General features: G+C 54.3%; 1 protein-coding gene and 1 long non-coding RNA gene across 3 annotated transcripts in view; one reads left to right on the top strand and one right to left on the bottom strand.

Annotated features, from left to right (window-relative positions):
- Window positions 1-3,562: 3,562 nt before the first annotated feature.
- PLCG1 (phospholipase C gamma 1) overlaps window positions 3,563-17,775 on the bottom strand; it is an 18,128-nt gene continuing 3,915 nt past the window's right edge. Inside the window, exons 5-32 of one of the 2 annotated variants that reach the window (XM_015563914.1) lie at window positions 16,384-16,468; window positions 16,205-16,288; window positions 15,944-15,978; window positions 15,682-15,754; window positions 15,473-15,574; window positions 15,152-15,270; window positions 14,982-15,067; window positions 14,788-14,908; window positions 13,817-13,985; window positions 13,556-13,678; window positions 13,366-13,467; window positions 13,098-13,285; window positions 12,667-12,867; window positions 12,471-12,590; window positions 12,210-12,390; window positions 11,370-11,447; window positions 10,566-10,669; window positions 10,305-10,401; window positions 9,965-10,034; window positions 9,364-9,521; window positions 8,045-8,141; window positions 7,681-7,905; window positions 7,458-7,606; window positions 6,683-6,797; window positions 6,419-6,580; window positions 6,243-6,331; window positions 5,968-6,155; window positions 3,563-5,783 (exon numbers count right to left, since the gene is read on the bottom strand). In XM_015563914.1, the coding sequence (XP_015419400.1) occupies window positions 5,741-5,783; window positions 5,968-6,155; window positions 6,243-6,331; window positions 6,419-6,580; window positions 6,683-6,797; window positions 7,458-7,606; window positions 7,681-7,905; window positions 8,045-8,141; window positions 9,364-9,521; window positions 9,965-10,034; window positions 10,305-10,401; window positions 10,566-10,669; window positions 11,370-11,447; window positions 12,210-12,390; window positions 12,471-12,590; window positions 12,667-12,867; window positions 13,098-13,285; window positions 13,366-13,467; window positions 13,556-13,678; window positions 13,817-13,985; window positions 14,788-14,908; window positions 14,982-15,067; window positions 15,152-15,270; window positions 15,473-15,574; window positions 15,682-15,754; window positions 15,944-15,978; window positions 16,205-16,288; window positions 16,384-16,468 (3,364 nt within the window). In that variant the 3' untranslated portion in view covers window positions 3,563-5,740. The remainder of the gene's footprint in view (window positions 5,784-5,967; window positions 6,156-6,242; window positions 6,332-6,418; window positions 6,581-6,682; window positions 6,798-7,457; window positions 7,607-7,680; window positions 7,906-8,044; window positions 8,142-9,363; window positions 9,522-9,964; window positions 10,035-10,304; window positions 10,402-10,565; window positions 10,670-11,369; window positions 11,448-12,209; window positions 12,391-12,470; window positions 12,591-12,666; window positions 12,868-13,097; window positions 13,286-13,365; window positions 13,468-13,555; window positions 13,679-13,816; window positions 13,986-14,787; window positions 14,909-14,981; window positions 15,068-15,151; window positions 15,271-15,472; window positions 15,575-15,681; window positions 15,755-15,943; window positions 15,979-16,204; window positions 16,289-16,383; window positions 16,469-17,775) is intronic. The other variant, XM_015563913.1, reaches the window with a different exon arrangement.
- LOC107183081 lies at window positions 7,537-9,496 on the top strand. Its single transcript, XR_001513851.1, has 3 exons — window positions 7,537-7,619; window positions 8,138-8,228; window positions 9,410-9,496. It is a non-coding gene; the product is annotated as an uncharacterized LOC107183081 (long non-coding RNA).

The raw sequence follows: 17,775 nt of genomic DNA, 5'->3' as shown, positions 1-17,775 counted from the left end.
CCCCCAGGGCAGCCTTTAGAGCAAGGAGTTCTGACCCGAGTCCTGTGATCAAGCTGGGACAGTCTGACTGTGGAGGCGGTGCTGTGTGTGCATGTGACCACCGGGTGAGTCAAGGCCGGCCACTTGATCCGTCTACTTGTCCCTAGTCTGCCAGCCAGCCAGGAACAGAGGACCCTGCAAAGGAACATCTTCTTGCCTTTGCCCTGGTACCACTGACTTCCTCTTCCTGCCCTGCTCTCAGCCCTGACCACTCATTCAGGTCATCTGGGGAGCTTTTGAAAAATACAGGCGAGGGTCCCCGAAACCAGTTTTTCAGACGCTTCCCAGGTGATGCATGACTGTGGGTGGAAGGCAGCCAGCCTGCCCAAGCTGCGGGACTGCAGGGACATGGCCTGTGGGCAGTGTAGGGAGACAGCTACCAACCTTGGGCTTGGAGAGTAAGACATTTCCTCCCAACTGAGGGTCTCCCCTCACCCCTACCCCTTGCTGGGCCTCTTGGGCCAACCAAGAACCATCAAGCCAGTCTGGAGGCATCTGAGATGAGACTGATGTGTGAATGTGCCTGACTGAGGCTGTCCTGTCCCTTCCAGGAAGCAGGACCAGGAGGTTGCAGTGGGAGCAGAGGCAGTGCCGCAGGGGTGCTCCAGAAAGGCTGGTGTTCAGGAACAGGAGGGGCAGCACGATGGCAATTAAAGTGGCTGCCACCAGCAAGGACGACAGTCGCCCCTAACGGCCAGCACAGACTCTTCCTTCACTCATCAGGAAAGCTCTCTCCTGGCCACCAGTATCTGGAGCCGGAAAACATGGGTCAGGAGAGCCCAGGTTAAGTCCCACCCCTACCACCTTTCCACCCCCCATTACAGTTGACATTCAATGCTATTTTGTAGTCGTTTCCACTATACAGCATGGTGGCTAGACAATCCTACACTTTACAAAGTGGTCCTCCTGACAGTTCAGGTGCCCACCGGCACCACAGTTACCGACTGTATCCTCTATGCTGTGCTTTACAGCCCTGTGCCTGTTTGGTGGCTGCCAATTTGTACTTAATCACGTCACGTCTTACCCAGTCCCCCAGCTCCCCTTGCCTCTGGCAGCCATCAGTCCTTCTCTGTACCTATGAGTGTTTTTGTTCGTTTATTTTGTTCATTAGATTCCACGAGTGAAATTACATGGTATTTACTCTGCCTGGTTTATTTCCCTGAGCATAGTATTCTCCAGGTCCATCCATGCTGTCACAAAAGGTAAGATTTCATTCTTTTATTTATTTTTCTGTCTGAGTCATATTCCATTGTGTAAATGTACCACTGCCTTTTAATCCACTCATCTACTGATGGGCACTTGGGCTGCTTCCAAAGCTTGGCTTTGTAAAAAGTACTGCAATGAACATAGGGTGCATGTATTCTTTCCAACGAGTGTCTCAGGTTTCTTCAGATACATGCCCAGAAATGGAATCACTGTGTCATAAGGCAGTTCCATTTTGAATTTTTTGAGGAAACTCCATATTGCTTTCCACAGTGGCTACACCAGTCTGCATTCCCCGCAACAGTGCACTAGGGTTCCCTTTTCCCCACATCCTCTCCAGCACTTGCTTATTGAGGCTAGCCATTCTGACAGGGGTGAGGCGGTGTCTTATTGTGGTTTTTAATTTGCATTTCTCTGAAAAGATGAGCATTTTTCATATGCCTATTGGCCATCTGTATGTCCTCTTTAGAGAAGTGTCTATCTGGGTTTTCTGCCCATTTTTTAGTTGAATTTTTAAAAAAGGTTGAGTTGTATGAGTTCCTTATAAATTTTGGGTTAATTCCTTGTCAGATGTATCATTGGTGACTATGTTCTACCACTCAGTGGATTGTCTTTTCATTTTGGTGATGGTTCCCTTTTACTATGCAAAAACTTTTTAGTTTGATGTAGTCCCAATTTGTTTTTCCTTTTGTTTCCTGTGGCCAAGATTTGTCAGAAAAAAATATTGCTAATGGAAATGTCAGATATTTTACTGCCTATGTTTTCTCTAGTTTTATGGTTTCAAGTTTTACATTTAAGTCTTTAATCCATTTGGAGTTTATTCTTGCATATAGTGTAAGAAGGCAGTCTAGTTTCATTTTTTTGTACGCATCTGTACAATTTTCCCAACACCTCTTATTGAATAGACAAGCGATTTTCAACTTTTCCATCCCATGACTGACATAAACTAATTACTAAAATTCTGTGGTATAGCAAAAAATATATTTATTGGTGATGTGACAAAAAAAAAAAAGATATAATTTTGACAGATTTACCAAATTACGTACCATTTTATCTCCGAAGTGAATTTGTAAAAAACCAAGTGCCTATACTTGTATATATGATTTCTGGTACTAAGAATTAACCAATTGGACGCAACCTTATGCAATGTGACCAATAAGATGCAATCTATTATAGGAGCTGTATGTTATGGTTCAAGGCAGCGTATTCAGACCTGATGGCTATTGTGTTGGCTGTTGTCATTTTTTTTTATTTGACAATCTAAGGGAAGAGGTCAGTGCCCCTGAATAGTCAGGTATTGCATATTTTAAGAATAACTGTGGCATACTGGTTGAAAATTGCTAGAATACCGTCTTTACCCCATTGTATGTTTTCCTCCTTTGTCAAATATTGACCATAAAGGCATGGGCTTATTTCTGGGCTATCACTCACTACCCTCCTTCCTCTGAGAAGTACCAGGAAGCTCTAGTAGGCGAGCAAGAACCTGAGCAGTGGCAGTTGGGTACTGGCTATCATACCTAGTTCAGTGAATGACAGGAAATAGTTAAAGTGATGAGCCCAGTTCTCCAAGTGGGTGATGCTCAGAGGGGCCTACAATGAACCAGGACTGACCCCACATCTGTGAACTTGAGAAATATATGTCTTTGGTCTGACTTGTCAAATAGGAAAGGGATGTTTTGAACCTACAACTCTAAATCCACATTGGGCTCGTCTTAAAATAATCTTGGTCCAAAGCCACCAACCATGCTTTGGTCTATGCAGCAGGGGATGCTAATTACCATCCTAAGAACCAACTAATTACACTTACCTGTATCCCTTCGATGACAGGTTTTCTCAGGCTCCCTGGGATGGCTTCATATGCCTGTCTCCACCCATCCACCCACCAGGCAGGCAGGCACTCTGTATGGTATGATTTTTTTTCTCCCCACCAGCACAGACCATGATAAAAGCAGCCACAGGAGGGGAAAAGGAGGAAAGGAACTTTTCAACTATATTCTGAGCAGATTTTGGTTGCATGCTCCAGAGGTAACCAGCACGGCACCTAGCATCCTACGTTTAACACTGTCTTTTTTGAAAGGAGAGGTTTCTGTGGAACTGCCCACTGCCATAGCTGGCTGGCCACACTCCACCCATCAACACCCTAGGTGGGCACCCTGGAGGAGAGGGTGGCCTCATCCTCCTTGTAGCCCAGAGGAGGCAAGTTCTGCTTGACTGGGAACTTCCCACCTTCTTCTACTGCAGAAAAAATACCAGGCAATTGTCCCTTGTCAACAAGCCTCCAGAAACTTGGCTTTGCTAAGCCCACAAAAGAACACACAAGTTAAAGGAGAAAGGAGACAAGGATGATTTATTTGGCAGTCAGATCTTAAGAGAGCAGCAGAACTAGCAATGGCTAAACCTGAGCCCAAATGCAGGCAATGGGGTTGCGTGTGTGAGGCACCTAAGCACCCTCGGGACTGGCCCCAACCTGCCCTTCGGGATGGGGCTGCCTTCCATCTCCTTCCTTGGACCTTTCAACCAGCTAGACAGAAGCTGCCATCAGCTCAGAGGCTTCATTCAGCACCTGACTGCCTGTCCTGTCCCCCGACCTCCCACAAGGCAGGCAACTCCTTGATCCCTCTTCCAGTCCTAAGGGAAAGCGCATTAAGTCTTTTTCACCTTAAAAAAAAACCACCTCACCAGAATAAGCTTTGCTATTTCCTCTCTTCCCACCCCCTTCCTGTCAGTGCCTTAACACCCCAAACTGAACCCCCAATAGGGCAGGCCACCACCTGCTGCTCTCCTCAGAGGCTTCTCCATGGTGAGGAGTAGGAGGAGTAAGTTACACCATTGAGAAAAAAAAAATACTTTTTTAAAAAGTCCTTTTTAGAAGGAAAGCTTTCCCAATAAAATTTAAAATTTTTAATATTTATATTATAAACCAAACGTTGGCAACCATATATAGACATGTTTGCTATAATCAGGATTTGAGGTCATCCTTTCTACATTTCCTCAGAAATTGTATGATTTCCTTCAGTTTACAATTCATGATAAGGAGAGTTTAACATAATGTTAAATAATTGACCACCTACCCTAAAAGTAAGCTATAGGAAACTGAAATCAATAGTGGGACCAAATAATAGCAAGGCTTTAACGGCTCAGTGGTTTTTCTTAAGAGTAGATACAAATTGTGAAAAAGTCACGCTGTTAGCTGAGCTGGAAAACCCATAAAAGTAACAGTTCTGCCACAGTGCACAGCTGAATTCTTTCACTTGGCTTCCCCGATCCCTTCACCAAGCAGCTTAGACATGGAAGACATAGAAGAATCATACATCCTATGTGAAATAATGAAGATAGTGAGAAATAGTGTGCAAAAAATAAACTTTAAAATTCTATACTCCAACATCATGTATGTCTAATAATAGGGTTTTCAGTTGACTGAACACTTGAGATCATCCCAGGCAGCGCCCTCTGGCAGGTGGCTGGCACTCAGACCCCAGGGCTTCCACTGTAACAGGGTAAGTGGTCTTCAGGACGGGGTTTCATATCCGATCTGCTGGGGCCTCTGGAGAGCCTTGTTGAAGGAGGACATGTGAATTGTGTGCAGGAATTTCCTGAATGTGCTGGGCAAAGTCCCTAGCTGGGCCTCTGCCTTAGCGACTTGCTCCTCCATTCTGGCCACACTGGTGCTGATCATCCCGACAAAGGCCTCAAGTATATCCACAAACTTGTCTACCTGGTAAGCAGGTCCTCAGTGATGGGCAGTGGCAGATAGTGTAGCCCAGTGGTGTGGTGCGCCCAGTTCTGGGCCCTTGTCCTTCCATGGTCCTGAGGCGCTGCTGTGGCTCTGGGACACGTTGCCTGTCCCTGCTTCAAGTGGTGCCCTGGGCTCAGCCTCCACTGGCCCCTCACAGGGCAACCTTCCATGGCCTGCGACGCCCAATACTGCTTTTAACATGATCCCCTTATCTTTCAGCCTGGGTCGTGTTCCCCGCCATGGGCAATGTGCCCTTGTGCTGTGTCCTCCTCCTCGGGCAGGCCCTGTGCTCCTGTGCCCTAACTCCAAGGCCAAAATGGGGGGCATCCACCCCCCACCCTGCCCGGCTATGGTTTTAAAGCTGCAGGACAATGTAAACTTGGTTTCCCTGGCCCAGCAAGGCTGCTGCTGCTCCTCAGAGCCTCCTGTGATGCCAGCTGAGGCAGCCTCTCTCTCCAAGGGGCTTCGGACATGGTCCTGGCCCCATAAGATGGTAGGATCCACCTCCAGAAGTCAGGCCAGATGTGTGTGCTTAATGCGAGACACAGTACAGTTTTTGCCTTCACTCAGGCTGGGCTGTGGTGGCCCCAAACAGGAATACATCTTAATGGCTTGGTTTTTGTCTAGCATTCTCTGCTGGAATTCAGGCTCCAGGCTGCGAGACCAGGAAGGGTGCCATGGCAGGCCGCTTCCAACGAACCCAGTTCACGGCATTCCAAGAGGCACGCAGCACCTGCTGCTCTCCATGAGGCTGGGGCACAGCTAGAGGCGATTGTCTCCGTTGACCCGAGTCCTTCGTGGGGCCCTGGACAGAAGGGACGAGTGTCCTTACTGGCAGTAGGGCCTTGCAGCCCAGCCCCAGGACAGACAGTTACAACTTTTATACCCAGGAGAAAAGGGTATCAAAGGATGACTGACCAAACCACTTCCCATCTCTCTAGCACCCCCTCTGCTGAGATGCATAATGGCACCCACCCCCCACCCCTCACCTTCTCTCCCGGCTGTCAAAATTGTCTGGGAGATGCTCCTGGGAGATGCGAAAGTCTTCAAATGGCTGCTGGTAGCGCGCTTCAAAGGAGCCTTCGCGGGCCCGGCCATGGAACAGTTGGCCCGAGGCATCAGAGCCCCGCTCCCGCAGGGACGTGCCACTGAAGGGACTGAGGTCACCGTTCTCCTGCTTCCAGGAGGGAAGTGCACCGGAGGTCAGTGACTCCCCTGCACCTGTGAGGCTGCGCCCAGCCAGGGTCCCACCCCCTGCCATTACCTTGGCAGGGAAAATGTCGACCTTGACCAGTAGGGAAGCCAACTCCAGGTCCTCACTGTAGTTGTTCTTCAAAGGCACTGCTCTGTATCCTGGGAGGAAAGCCTGGCCCTCAGCCTGGGAGGGAGCTGAGGAAGGGCCCCCACCCTCCCACCCCAGATCACAGGCAGGGTCCTCACCTGTCTTCAGGCCTTTCACTGGGAAAGTAGCCTGAGCCAGGAAGTTCTGGTCACTAAACATGTCTTCCTCATACACCACAAAGCGCAGGAAAGCGAATTCAGGGTTACTGATTTGGAAGTGGAAGGGCTTGGCCGGCCACACGGGGTTGAGGCCATTGTCCACTGCGAAAGCAAGGATAAAAGGCCTTAAGCCATCACCTCAAGAGGATAGGGCCGCTGGTGCAGAGGGGAGGATGAGGACAGGAGTGGGGAAGGAAGGCTCACCCACAAACTCTGTCTTCTGCTTGTTGTTGTCATACTCAGCTCCAGCAACCTCAATCTCCACAAAGGGACACACAATGCCGCGGCCATTCTTTGGTAGATGCCGGGCGCCCAGCACCTGTAAGGCAGGCAAAGATGGGCCTGGGATTGTCCTTCCTGCTCCCTCCAAGTCCCCACCATGCAGTGAAGGCAGTGCGCCCTCTGCTGGGCCCCCAGGACACTGCCCCTTAAGTCCCTAGGAGTACCTGCTGACAGCAAGCAAATCTTCATTTGAAGATGTCTTAGCTTTAACCAAAATTTTCATGAGTTTTTGCAATCTACTTCACATTAAATCCATGTCTGTTTTAACATAGAAATCTTTCAAATTACCTCTAGGGGAAAAAGGAATCTCTTTTCTCAGAAGCAGATGCTCACTCCATACTCTCCTCACTCTTCCTCCAAGACTCTGCTCAGGCCCCAAGCACCCCGAACCCCACATCAGCAGGGCAGCAGGGTTGTTCAAGAACTGCTACAAAAGCATGCGAGCCTGGGGCGAGTCGCTCTCCTGAGCACCACGCCCCTGGTTCACTGGCACTAGCTTCCTGCCCTTCTCCCAGACAGTGGTTACCCTTGGCTTGGCTTCAGGAGCAGCCCTGCTGCTGAGACTGCTACCTGCCTTTCCACCTCAGGACAGTTATGTCTTCCTCAAGCTCAACAACAGAGCAGTGCCCGTCCTCAGTCTTAACCAGCATCCCATCTTTGGCTCCTGAAACGAGCCCATTCCCACTCAGAAGCCCACCTCGATGCAGATGGCGCGTGGCTCCAGCCCTCGGAGGCTGCTCTTGTCAAAGGGGTCGAAGGCCTCGTCCCGCATGGTGCTGGGCTGCAGCACATAGCCGCAGTGCCCGCCGGTCATGAAGAGGGCCTGGTTCATCTGCATGGGCTTGTCTGCAAGAGCCAGGTGAGTGACCTCCAGCCCCACTGCCCGGGGTGCTCCTCCCCACCCCACAGCACCTCCTCACCTGGGGTCTGGAAGTTGAGGGCCACCAGCTGACTGCCACAGATCCACATGGGCAAGGGGTCATAATTGGAGGAGTCTAGCCGCTGGCCCTTGGGGTAGATGCGGGAGAGCTGCAGCCGGTTGTACTGCAGGAACTTCTTGCCTTTGGCCTTGTTCACATACTTCTCCGCCTTGGTTTCCGGGAAGGACGACATGTCCCGGTAGCAGGCACGTTCTGTGCCAATCTCTGGGCCAAACGGAGGACACTTACAGAGCCCACCCACCCAGGCATAGTTGGGGGGCCAGCACCCAATCCCTGCATAAAGGGACTCAACACTCCTCCTGCACCCCCCATGGAGAGCACCCCGCTGTGCCTCGGCCCTTACTCTCTTCATCGAAGGGAACAGGCCGGCAGTAGACGACAAGCTCGGAGAGTTCAAGGGCGATCTTCTTCCTCCGCTCCATCATCTTCCCCTCAGTGAGCTGGTGGCACACACAAGGGCGCTGTAGCCCCAGGCGGAGCCCCACCGAGAAGAAAGCAGCCCCTGCCAGCCTTGGGCAGTCCACACGGTAGGTCCCCTGCACCTTCCAGACCCCACTGGACCACACACAGAGCCCTCTATTTCAGCCTCAACCCAGGACTGTCCTTCCTCCTCTCTGCCTGAGAAGAGGGTGGGGTCCGGGTTGGCTGCACTACCCAAGGATGCTTTGTCACCATCTGTTACCTAGCTTTTCTCAGGCCAAAGGGTCATCACCTCCTGGTTCCCTGTGACTTCACTGGGAACTTGGGCCTCTGGCTTGGTCTTCTGTACCCCAAGGACCATCCTTCCACCACCCTGAGCCTTATTGCCTCAGCTCCCCCAGTCCAACGCAACATCTACTGCCACAGCCACATTTTGGCAACGAAGCCCACTCCTGAGAGCCCCCATCCTGTCCTCTTACCCCTGGAGGTCCACTTCCACCAGGGGCTCATCTACTCAGAGCCTCTTTCTTCCCCTTTCAGCCTAGACCCTGGGATCCATCCCTCCAACCACCTGCCAGTACCTTATCCCAGGCCACACTTTTGGCACAATCCTCAGACCCGTCCCCACTATGTTCAGCTCACAAATCTGTTTTGAGGCCACTCTACTCCACCCTAAATGACTAGGGCATTTAAATGGTCACCAAGTGTAACTCCTTTATCCTTGCGAGTACTTCCTTCTCTCCGTTCCCCCAGAAGGCTTATCTTCCAGCCAAGCTCGGGCTCCATCCCGCTGGCTCCTGAGCTGTTGGCATTAATGCCCACCCAAATCTCAGCCCTCTGCTCTCTTCCATAGCCAGATCCCAGAGAGCCTGGCCACTGCCATCCAGTACCAGCCCTGACACTGACATGGCTCTTGTTAGTGTCACCAAGGCCATTTTCTGCTGCCAAACCCAACGGGTACTTTCAGATTCTTACCATGCCTGTGGGAGACTCCACAGCCCTGTCCTTCCCAGGCTCCTCTTCCTCCTTTCCGGTCCTCATGCCTCCAGCCCAAGACTTCTCCTCTAACCTCTGCCCTGTGTATCCAACTGCCCCACTGAGAAGACCCACCTGGATGGCCTCACGTATCTCAACACACCCTAACAGGCCACATCGCTAGCTCATGTGGGTTTCCTCCAGATCCTTGCCTAGAGGCTAACATGCTGCCCACCCAGCACCCCGCAGACTCCGGCAGGCACTTACCCTGGCATCTGCGGTCTGGGCCACTTCACGGATCTTTTTCACCCAGTCCTGCAGCTCCTCCTGTGAGTCGGCAGCAACATCCAGGGACCATTGCGCCACCGATGCCATACTGATGGAGAAGACGAATGGCCGATTGTTCTTGCCCTCAGGACGGATGGCTGGGGGAGCAAAGAGAAGAGCTTGGTCAGACACTTTCGGTGCCTTCCTCAAGTTTTCTCATCACCTTTCTTCCTCCCAACACTTGGAGGGAGGCAGCGCTACTCTGCCAGGCCTGTTTGCACTGCCAGGAGTGGGGAGGCCAGGGCTTGAACCTGGTCTGTCTGATATAGGCCTCAAATCTGGACCCTGGTACCCGCCCCAACCATCTGTCAAACCCTGTGACTCAACCCACTGGGACTGTGGATGTCAGCATCAGCTGCTGTGCCTGGCCCAGGGTGAGCATGCAGAAAGGAGCCTGGGTGGTGTCAAGGGGATGTCTAAGTATGGGAAGAACTCAGAGTGAGAGCAGCCTTTGGGGCCACCACCGGCCCCCCACCCCCTTGGAGCATGGAGAGAGCCTGACACTGAGGAACAGTGGGTGAGAGAAGAGGATGGGGCTCACCAATCTGACAAGCTGGAACATCCAAGACCCCCCGCAGCAAGTCCCCCAGGGGGCTGTTCTCGTCCAAGTGCTGTGGGAAGCAAAGCCCACAGGTTCATCAGCAGGCCTCCTGTATACATGCGTGTGAGGGGATGTCTGTTGCATACGACAAATACATCTTGTAAGTGTGCACATGATTAAACAGACGTGGCATGTATATGTTGGAGACCATGGACACCACAGCTGTGATGACCACACGTGTGGGCTGGCTGTGCATGCGCAGGCACACCTGACTGTGATGAGTGTGTGCACAGGGGAGCTGGTGGTGGGACTCCTGTTCTGCCAGCAGTTCATGCCTCACCTCCCTCTCAGGCTCCAGGACTGCTGGGCTGACCATCTCCTCCACGTAGTTTGACGGGAACCAGAGTTGCTTCTTCCCACCATAGTCTCCTCGCCACCTGTGGAAGCCACAGGCTGCTGACCCCCAGCAATCACCCCAAACACCCACGAGGGGTGTATCCTTTGTCAGGGACCCCACACCTAAGCCACGGCAGGCACTGTGGAGACACACGTGGGACAGACAGGCACTTGTAGGGCTCTCCAGCCCAGGGACCCAGCTCACCAGCCTCCGTCCTGCTTCTCCACATTCTGGATGATGGCGCTCTTGGTGAAAGTCAGCTCGTCGTCTCTCTGCGCCTTGTAGTCAAAGAGGGCTTTGACTGCACACTGCACAGAGAGAAGCAGTGGTGAGAGCACAGTCCCTGTCCGCCACTCTCCCGACTACAGCCTCACGTGCACACACTAGCTCCTGAGCTTCCCAGCTAGGCAGCAGCCCGCCTAGTTACAGTCCTCAACACTGCCCTGCAGGAGATTCCAGGACAGATGTCACTGGGGACAGAGCCACACCTCTACCAGGGAAGCTCCTCGGGGTCCAGGTGAAACCTTGCAGGTCCCTGGGACCCCATCATTCCTCATCTGAAAATAAAAAGGAACCTTCTCCCAGGCTTCCTGGCTGCTGAGGAAAAGGGGGTGGGGTGGGGAAGGGATAGGGCACAGGTCCTACCCCTTAGAGAAAGATCCTGTCTGGAAAGATCACCACGAGGTGAGGGAGTGAGTAGCAAAAACAAAGTTTTCTGACAAGTGTGCCCCTTCCCCCCACTGCTGCCAAGGAGGAAACCAGGGTTACCCCGGGGAGCAGTCTACAGGGTCAGTGCCGACCCCCAGGGACAGGGGCTGGGAGGGGTTGGCCCTGAGAGAGCTGCGGCCACACACCAACCACACATTTCTCATAACCTTTCAGGCCTCAGAAAACCACAAATACCACTTCTCCACAAAGACCACAGATGGGCCCTGAGCAGAGAAATGTAAGCCCTAAGCAGTTGGGGACTCTCCCCAGCTTCCTGTGGCCACAGGCCCGAGGCTGTACCTTAAAAGTCGGCATAGGGTTTGCCTCCACATAAAAGCCAGGGTTGCGTCCCTCATACAAGGCCCCATAGTCAGGCTCCTAGAAAGGGGACAGAATGGGGACATGTTAACACCCAGAGACGAAAGGGGTGCTGGCTGCCACATGCCTCTTTCCGAGGGCAGCTGGTCACTAACTCTGCCCTCTTCACTGGTTCCTGGTCTTCCTACCTCAGTGGGCATGGCCTCACCCCTTCCCCTCTCCACATTCTTAGCTTGAGACCCACCCCATTAGCAAGCTCACTGCAGCGGAGCTCTGTTCGGCAGTTCACTCACTCACTCCGCTGAGCCTGACCCCCAGCACACACCTTTCCACCACCCCAGCTCCAGTGGATGGCAGTCTTCTCCCTGGCCATGCCATTTGTGTCACTGATGACAAGAGCCTCAAGTGGCTCTTCCGTCCCAGACTCCTTCCTTTTATCGAGACCCTGGTCCAGAACCCTCACTGTCCTGCCTTTTCACCAGTCTCCTCCCCCTGGAGCTCTGTTCTCCAAGATCCACTTCTGTAGCCTACTCTCTCCTGCCCCAGGAACACTCTAGTCCACACCCGTCTGGATAAGCCCCCATCCTCGGGCCCATCCTCTCCACCTGATGGGACTCCACCAGGACACCTTCACCCACACCTTGACCCACAGGGCCCACTGCTTGAATGGCTGTCCCCCACCTCATCTGCCTAACTTGTGCCCAGTCCCACCCCACACATCTGGATTATCCTGACTGGTAGATTCTGGGCCTCTCAGCAGCGAGCCCGGGAGGGTCATGCTTGTCTCTCTCCTGCCTGCTGCACCCCTCAACCAGTCCTCACAGCTGTGCCTATCTTCTCCAGTGCCTCCTCATTGATGGGATAGCGCAGCTTCATCTTTCGATACAGTGGATGCTTCTCATAGTAACTGATGAGGTCGACAAGGCTGTCAAACTCCGAGTTGCCCAGCATCACTGTCTGGCCCTCCTGCTGGACGCGGCAATGCTTGATCTTGCCTTCAGCCCTTGACAAGGACAGAACAGTCACACAGGGGACCAGCTGCAGGCCAGCACCACCTCCAGCATCCCAGGCCACACGCCTCACCGGAAGGAGATGGCGTAGGAGTTGGGCTCATTCCGTTTCCGCACCAGGAAGGCCCCATCACGGGGGACGCGCATCAGCATGTGCTCAGCCTGCGCTCTGGTCAGGCTTGCGTGGTACCATCTGAGGACAGGCCTGAGTCAGGACCTTTCCCTCCATCACCACTCAGGTCCCCACCCACCCCCATCCCCGCCCTCACTCTTTGCTTTCGTGGGCATTGGTCTGGGGGACAGGCTCCGAGAGGCGCATCTCAAATTCATTGCAGCGCAGGGGCACCTGCTGGTAGTGCGTGATGAGGTCATAGAGTGAGTCAAATACAAGGTTGTCTGTCAAGAAGAACTTGGGGGTCCCAGCATCCTGCCGGGAGTGGATCCGGCAGTGTTGGACCTTCCCGTTCCGCCTGAGGGAAGAGGGGAAGCAGTGAGCACAGGCCCGAGTCCCACACAGGCACCAAATCTTAGAGGGGGACAGGGCAGCCCTGCAGGAGGGAGGCCGCTAACTGGGTAAGTGTATGTAAGCTTGTGGGTGAGATTAAATGTTTCCCCTGAAAGCCTGGAAGGAAAGAAAATGGATCACAGCTACCTCAGGGTGGTGCTGCACCCATGTGCACAAGCATGGGGAGTGGGTTACCAGAAAGAGAGGGTGTAGTCGCCAACGAAGGTCTCGCTCTCGCGCACTAGGAAGGAGCCATCAGGGGCCCCGGTCTCAATGCAGTACTCAGTCAGCAGGCGCTCGGCAATGTGCCTCCCGTCCCGTCCTGCCCCAAGCTTCCCATGGAACCACTTCTCATTGGAGTGCAGCTCGGTGCTGCCACTGGCCTGCACGGGGGAGGACGATAGCAAAGACACTCAGTGACTCTGAGCCCAGCCCAGCCCCCAGCCGTGGGCTGGCCCCTCACCTCCTTGGGCTCTTCCTCATCCTCATTGCCCTGGTCACTGCTGGTCTCCTCAGAGTAGTAGATCTTGCTGCTGGTCAGAACAAAGTAGTGGGGATACCACTCCTGGAAGAGACGGACGTGGGGCCGTGACAGGGTGCTCCCACCACCTGTCCCACCCTGCCCAGTCCGGCCCAGCCAGTTCTGCCCTCACATGGTTCACGGGGTCTTCCAGGTAGAGGATCCCATTCTTGATGGAGTTGCTGATGTCGTTCTCAGAGTACATCACAGACGAAGGCACCTCCTCATAGGCACTGCCCTCAGCCAGCTTCTTGTGCTGTGGATAGCAGGCCAGGATATGGCAGTGCCAGCCAGAGTCCCAGAGCCACACTGCCTCACCAAGGCCGCAGACCAGCAGCCGGACCAATGACCATGGGGAGGTCCTGAGCAGGAGGCCCCCAGCCCATCTCCCTACCTTGATAAGGATCTTCCTCTTGAGCTGGTTGGGGGAAGGGAGCCCATCGGCAGCAATGTCCACGGGCTTGGTGAGGAGTGTGTCCCCGAGCACCTTCTTGAAGTACTGGGCCATGTTCCTCTGCTGAGCAATGCTGCAGTGGTCCTCGATGGACAGGATGACCGGGTACCTGCAGGGTAGGGGACCACCCTGTCACGGCTCCACTTCGGACTCTTCCAGAAGTGGTGTCCCCACTACTTCGTTCTAACACAGACCCTACGGTTCTGCAGGGTCAAATCTCAGTCCAAACAGCCCTCACAGTGAGGTTTTAGGAGCCAAGGGCCTGGGGTCCCATCTACAGGGAGCTATCCCAGAGAGGAGGCAGGTTCTGGCCACTGGAAGGGTGGAGAGGTGCTAAAGGGGCACTCTGGGGACTCAGATCTGCTGCAGTCCCATGAGTTGGTTCCCCGGTGGAGGCTGCCCCAGCAGGAGAGAGATCCCACACCAAAGAGGTCAGGTAAGAGGAGAAGCAGCCTCCAAATTCAGCTACTGGGCGGCCCTGGTGATCCCTTCAATGAGGCAGCAGAGACCAGTGCCCTGGTCACTGCTGATCTCCTCCCAGAGCCCGTCCCACAGTGACCACAGGTGAGGGTGAATAGGAGTTGTAGAATGGGACACGGGACAAAGTAATTTTCTGGGCTGTGAAGGGAAGACTTGGCAGGACAATGGTCAGGGTTAAGTATTTTTTTTTTAAGGATGGGAAGAGCTTGACTGTGTTCCACAACCTAAGGAGAAGGACCCACAAAAGGGGAAACAAGGATGCAGGAAACAGGGAGTTCTGTGGGAAGCAATGGCTCGCACAAGCAGCAGGAGAGGAAGGATGAAGATGAAAGGCAGGTGGAATGGGGACTGGACCTCTGAGGGGGCCCTCTACCTTTTGCCATAGGAGAGAGCTGGAGCCCAGCCGAGCCAGGGTCCCTACCCACACTCACTCTGAGGCCACGAAGGCATGCTCCTTGATGGTGTGCAGGACGTCTGAGAACTTGATCTTGGTTGTAAGGGTGTGTCCATGGTAAATGACTGGCATCCCGTCTGGGCCGTCCCAGCAGTCCACTGGGGAACAACATGAGTACGGTCAAGTGGGCAGGCCTCCCATCCTCCTCCCCGAGCCCTGGCCCCAACGCACACTCAATACAGCGGCAGCCCATGCGCAGGCAGCGAGCATAGGCTTCCAGGGAGGACTCGCTGGAGAACTGGTCCCCGGTCAGGTACCTAGATGGGGAAGGAAAGGCAGGGTGGTTAGGTGAGTCCCTCCCTCCCCAGGTCAGGCTGGGTGGGGCCAAGGGCGCCGCTCACGTGTTGTGCGAGGAGGAGATCCAATAGTGAGAGAGAGGGTTGTTCATGGTGTCCGGGCACACCACATCCAGCTGCGAGTTCCACACACTGTTCTCCTTAGAGAACAGGAAGGTGACAAACTGTCCAGGAACACATGGGGAGGGGAAGGGAAGAGAAACTGAGCCCCAGGCCTAGCCCACTGGCAGGGGAAGGAGAGGGTGCTCATTCTTAAGTGGGGTGGGCAAGGTGGCACCCCTAAGGCAAATCAGTTCCTGGAAACCTGGTGGGGTCCTGGGCAGCCCGACCCATCTCTCTGACAGAGGGGTGAAAAGCAGGCCTCACCTCATCCAGGGAGAAGTATGGCTCCTCAATCTCTCTCAAGGGGTCTCGGAGGAAGTCGAGCATGAACTCCTGCACCTGGAGTCGGTCGACAGCCCACAGCTCCTGATGGGGGTGGGCAGGGTGGGGGCACATGAGAGGCTCCAGTCAGTGATGAGCCCAGCCACCGTCAGCCGGGAACCCTGACCCAGTCCCAGCCCAGCCCAGCATACCGCCTGGTACTCAAGGAGGAACTGCTGGAACTCCGGAAGGGACATTCGGCAGAGCTCCGGCCGCTCCCCTGCCCTGCAGGAGAGAAGGGAAATGCCTGGCGGCCAGCTGGCTCACATGGTCCACAGACAATAAGGGGCCCCTTGGAAGGCAGAGCCCAGCTCCCAGCCAGCACATTTGCCAAGAATGATCCAATATGGGATCACCCCCTCCCACTACCTTCTGTTCGCATAAGGAACCCCACCTCCCCATTTCAAACCAAACCTTGGGGCGCAGGCTTCCAAGAAGGGGAGGTCCATCTGCAGGAGACAGAACCTGGTCAGAGCGGGAGCCCTGGGAGGCCATGTGGGAAAGGGGCTCTCAGAAAGAAAGGCTGGGGTGACAGATGGGGGTAGGCCTCAGGAGGAGAAGAGCTGGAGAAATGGCACCCAAAAGCCCCCAAGCAGGGCAGCAGGGCTGACACAAGCAGGGCTAGGGCAGGAGAGCAGGGGCAAGGGCCGTGGGAGGGCAGGTAGCTTCATGCACCGTCTTCTGGTCGCTGTACATGAGGCTGCGGTACACCTGAGCAAACTGCCCATAGGTGATATCGCTGCTGCGCAGCTCCAGGTCCTGCAAGGTATACCGCAGGATTCTGGTCAGCCCCACCAGCCATGGGCTCCCGGCCTCCCCACTCACCTACCGCAGATAGACCAGGAGGCCCTTACCGTCAGACGCTCTCGGAGGGAGCGCATGTTGGGGACCCGGTAGTTGACCTGGGACAGCATATTCTTCAGGTCCTTGGCTGATATACTGAAGAAACATGAACATCTCCAGTGGCCTCACCCAACCTCTCATGACCTCTGACCTGTAGGCTGAGTCCACCTGGGACTAGACAGGTAAACAGCACTACTCTGAGACTCGAAGTCTTGAGGATGAGGCTGGATCAGAACCCTTTCTCTCAGTTTGGTTTCCTCATCTGAGTAAAGAAAAGCCCAGGGTTCTGGCAAGGAAGGAGTGACCAGTCTCAGTAAAGTGAGGCCTCCTCCTACCAGCCCTAATCCAGCCCGTACCTCTGGCACCCAGCTCTCTAGCTCCCATCTGGACAGAGGAGAGCAGCCAGATGCTGCAGGTCCAGCTCATGCAGGGCCCACCCACCATTGCCTCTGAGGGGAAATTCAGCAGTGCCTCCACCACCACCCCAGGGATGCTGGGAGTTTGGGCCTCCGCACAGGCACTGGGGGGACAAAGTAAGGTCACTCAGTCAAATACCACTGCCGGTGACTTGGCACCCTCCTAGGCCTGATGGGAAGCATTCCCTGCCCTCCAGGGGTGCCCTGCCAGAATGTGGGGCTACAGGATACTGCTGGGCCTAGCAACAGGATGGAGAAGATGGGGGAAAGGCTTTCCCTCCTGGGAGGTGGTATCAGGGAGGGGAGGATGGGAACCACTCCTCTTCCTGCTCAAGAGCCTGGCAGTCAGCACCCAAACTCCCGAGCGGATCCTGCTCTGTATGAGGGGTCGGCCTGCTACCAGCAAGTGCTGTTCAGGAGCACTGGCTCTGTCCAGATGCCAGCTGTCTGACCCTGTCAGCAGGAGGTAGGCCGTCACTTTGCAGGTAAGAAACTTGCTGCATCACTCCACATTCGCTCCGTGGATCTGCCATCAGCATTGCAAACAGGCTGTTCTCTCTCTCACCCCAAACCTGTCTTGCCCCTGTGTACCTCTCTAGCTACTGCCCACCCCCTTGTCTGCTCCCCTTCACAGCAATGCCTTGAAGGAGCCATCCATTCCCTGAACCCTCTCCACTGCCTGTCTCAAGGTCACCACAACCTCTGTGCTATGAAGTCCAAGGGGCACCTCTCCATCTTCACCTGGAGGCCTGGCACAGCTGACTGCTCCCTCTCCCTGGGCTTCCAGAACAGTGCCCCCTCTACCTCACGAGCTGCTACATCGCTTGGCAAGTTCCTCGTTACCTCTCTAATCCCCAACATCCAAGCAGCCTGGATCAGCCACTGGCCCTTTTCCCTTTTCTTGTTACGCTTATCCCCAGGTGATTCTAGCCTCATGGCCTTCCTATCATCTAAATGCTCCCCAGGTTAACATCTCCACCCCAACTT

The sequence above is a fragment of the Myotis davidii genome, unplaced genomic scaffold, assembly GCF_000327345.1.
Source record: "Myotis davidii unplaced genomic scaffold, ASM32734v1 scaffold199, whole genome shotgun sequence".
Lineage (NCBI taxonomy): Eukaryota > Metazoa > Chordata > Mammalia > Chiroptera > Vespertilionidae > Myotis > Myotis davidii.
The sequence above is the reverse complement of the archived record's forward strand: the minus strand, read 5'-3'. Positions and strand labels throughout refer to the sequence as shown.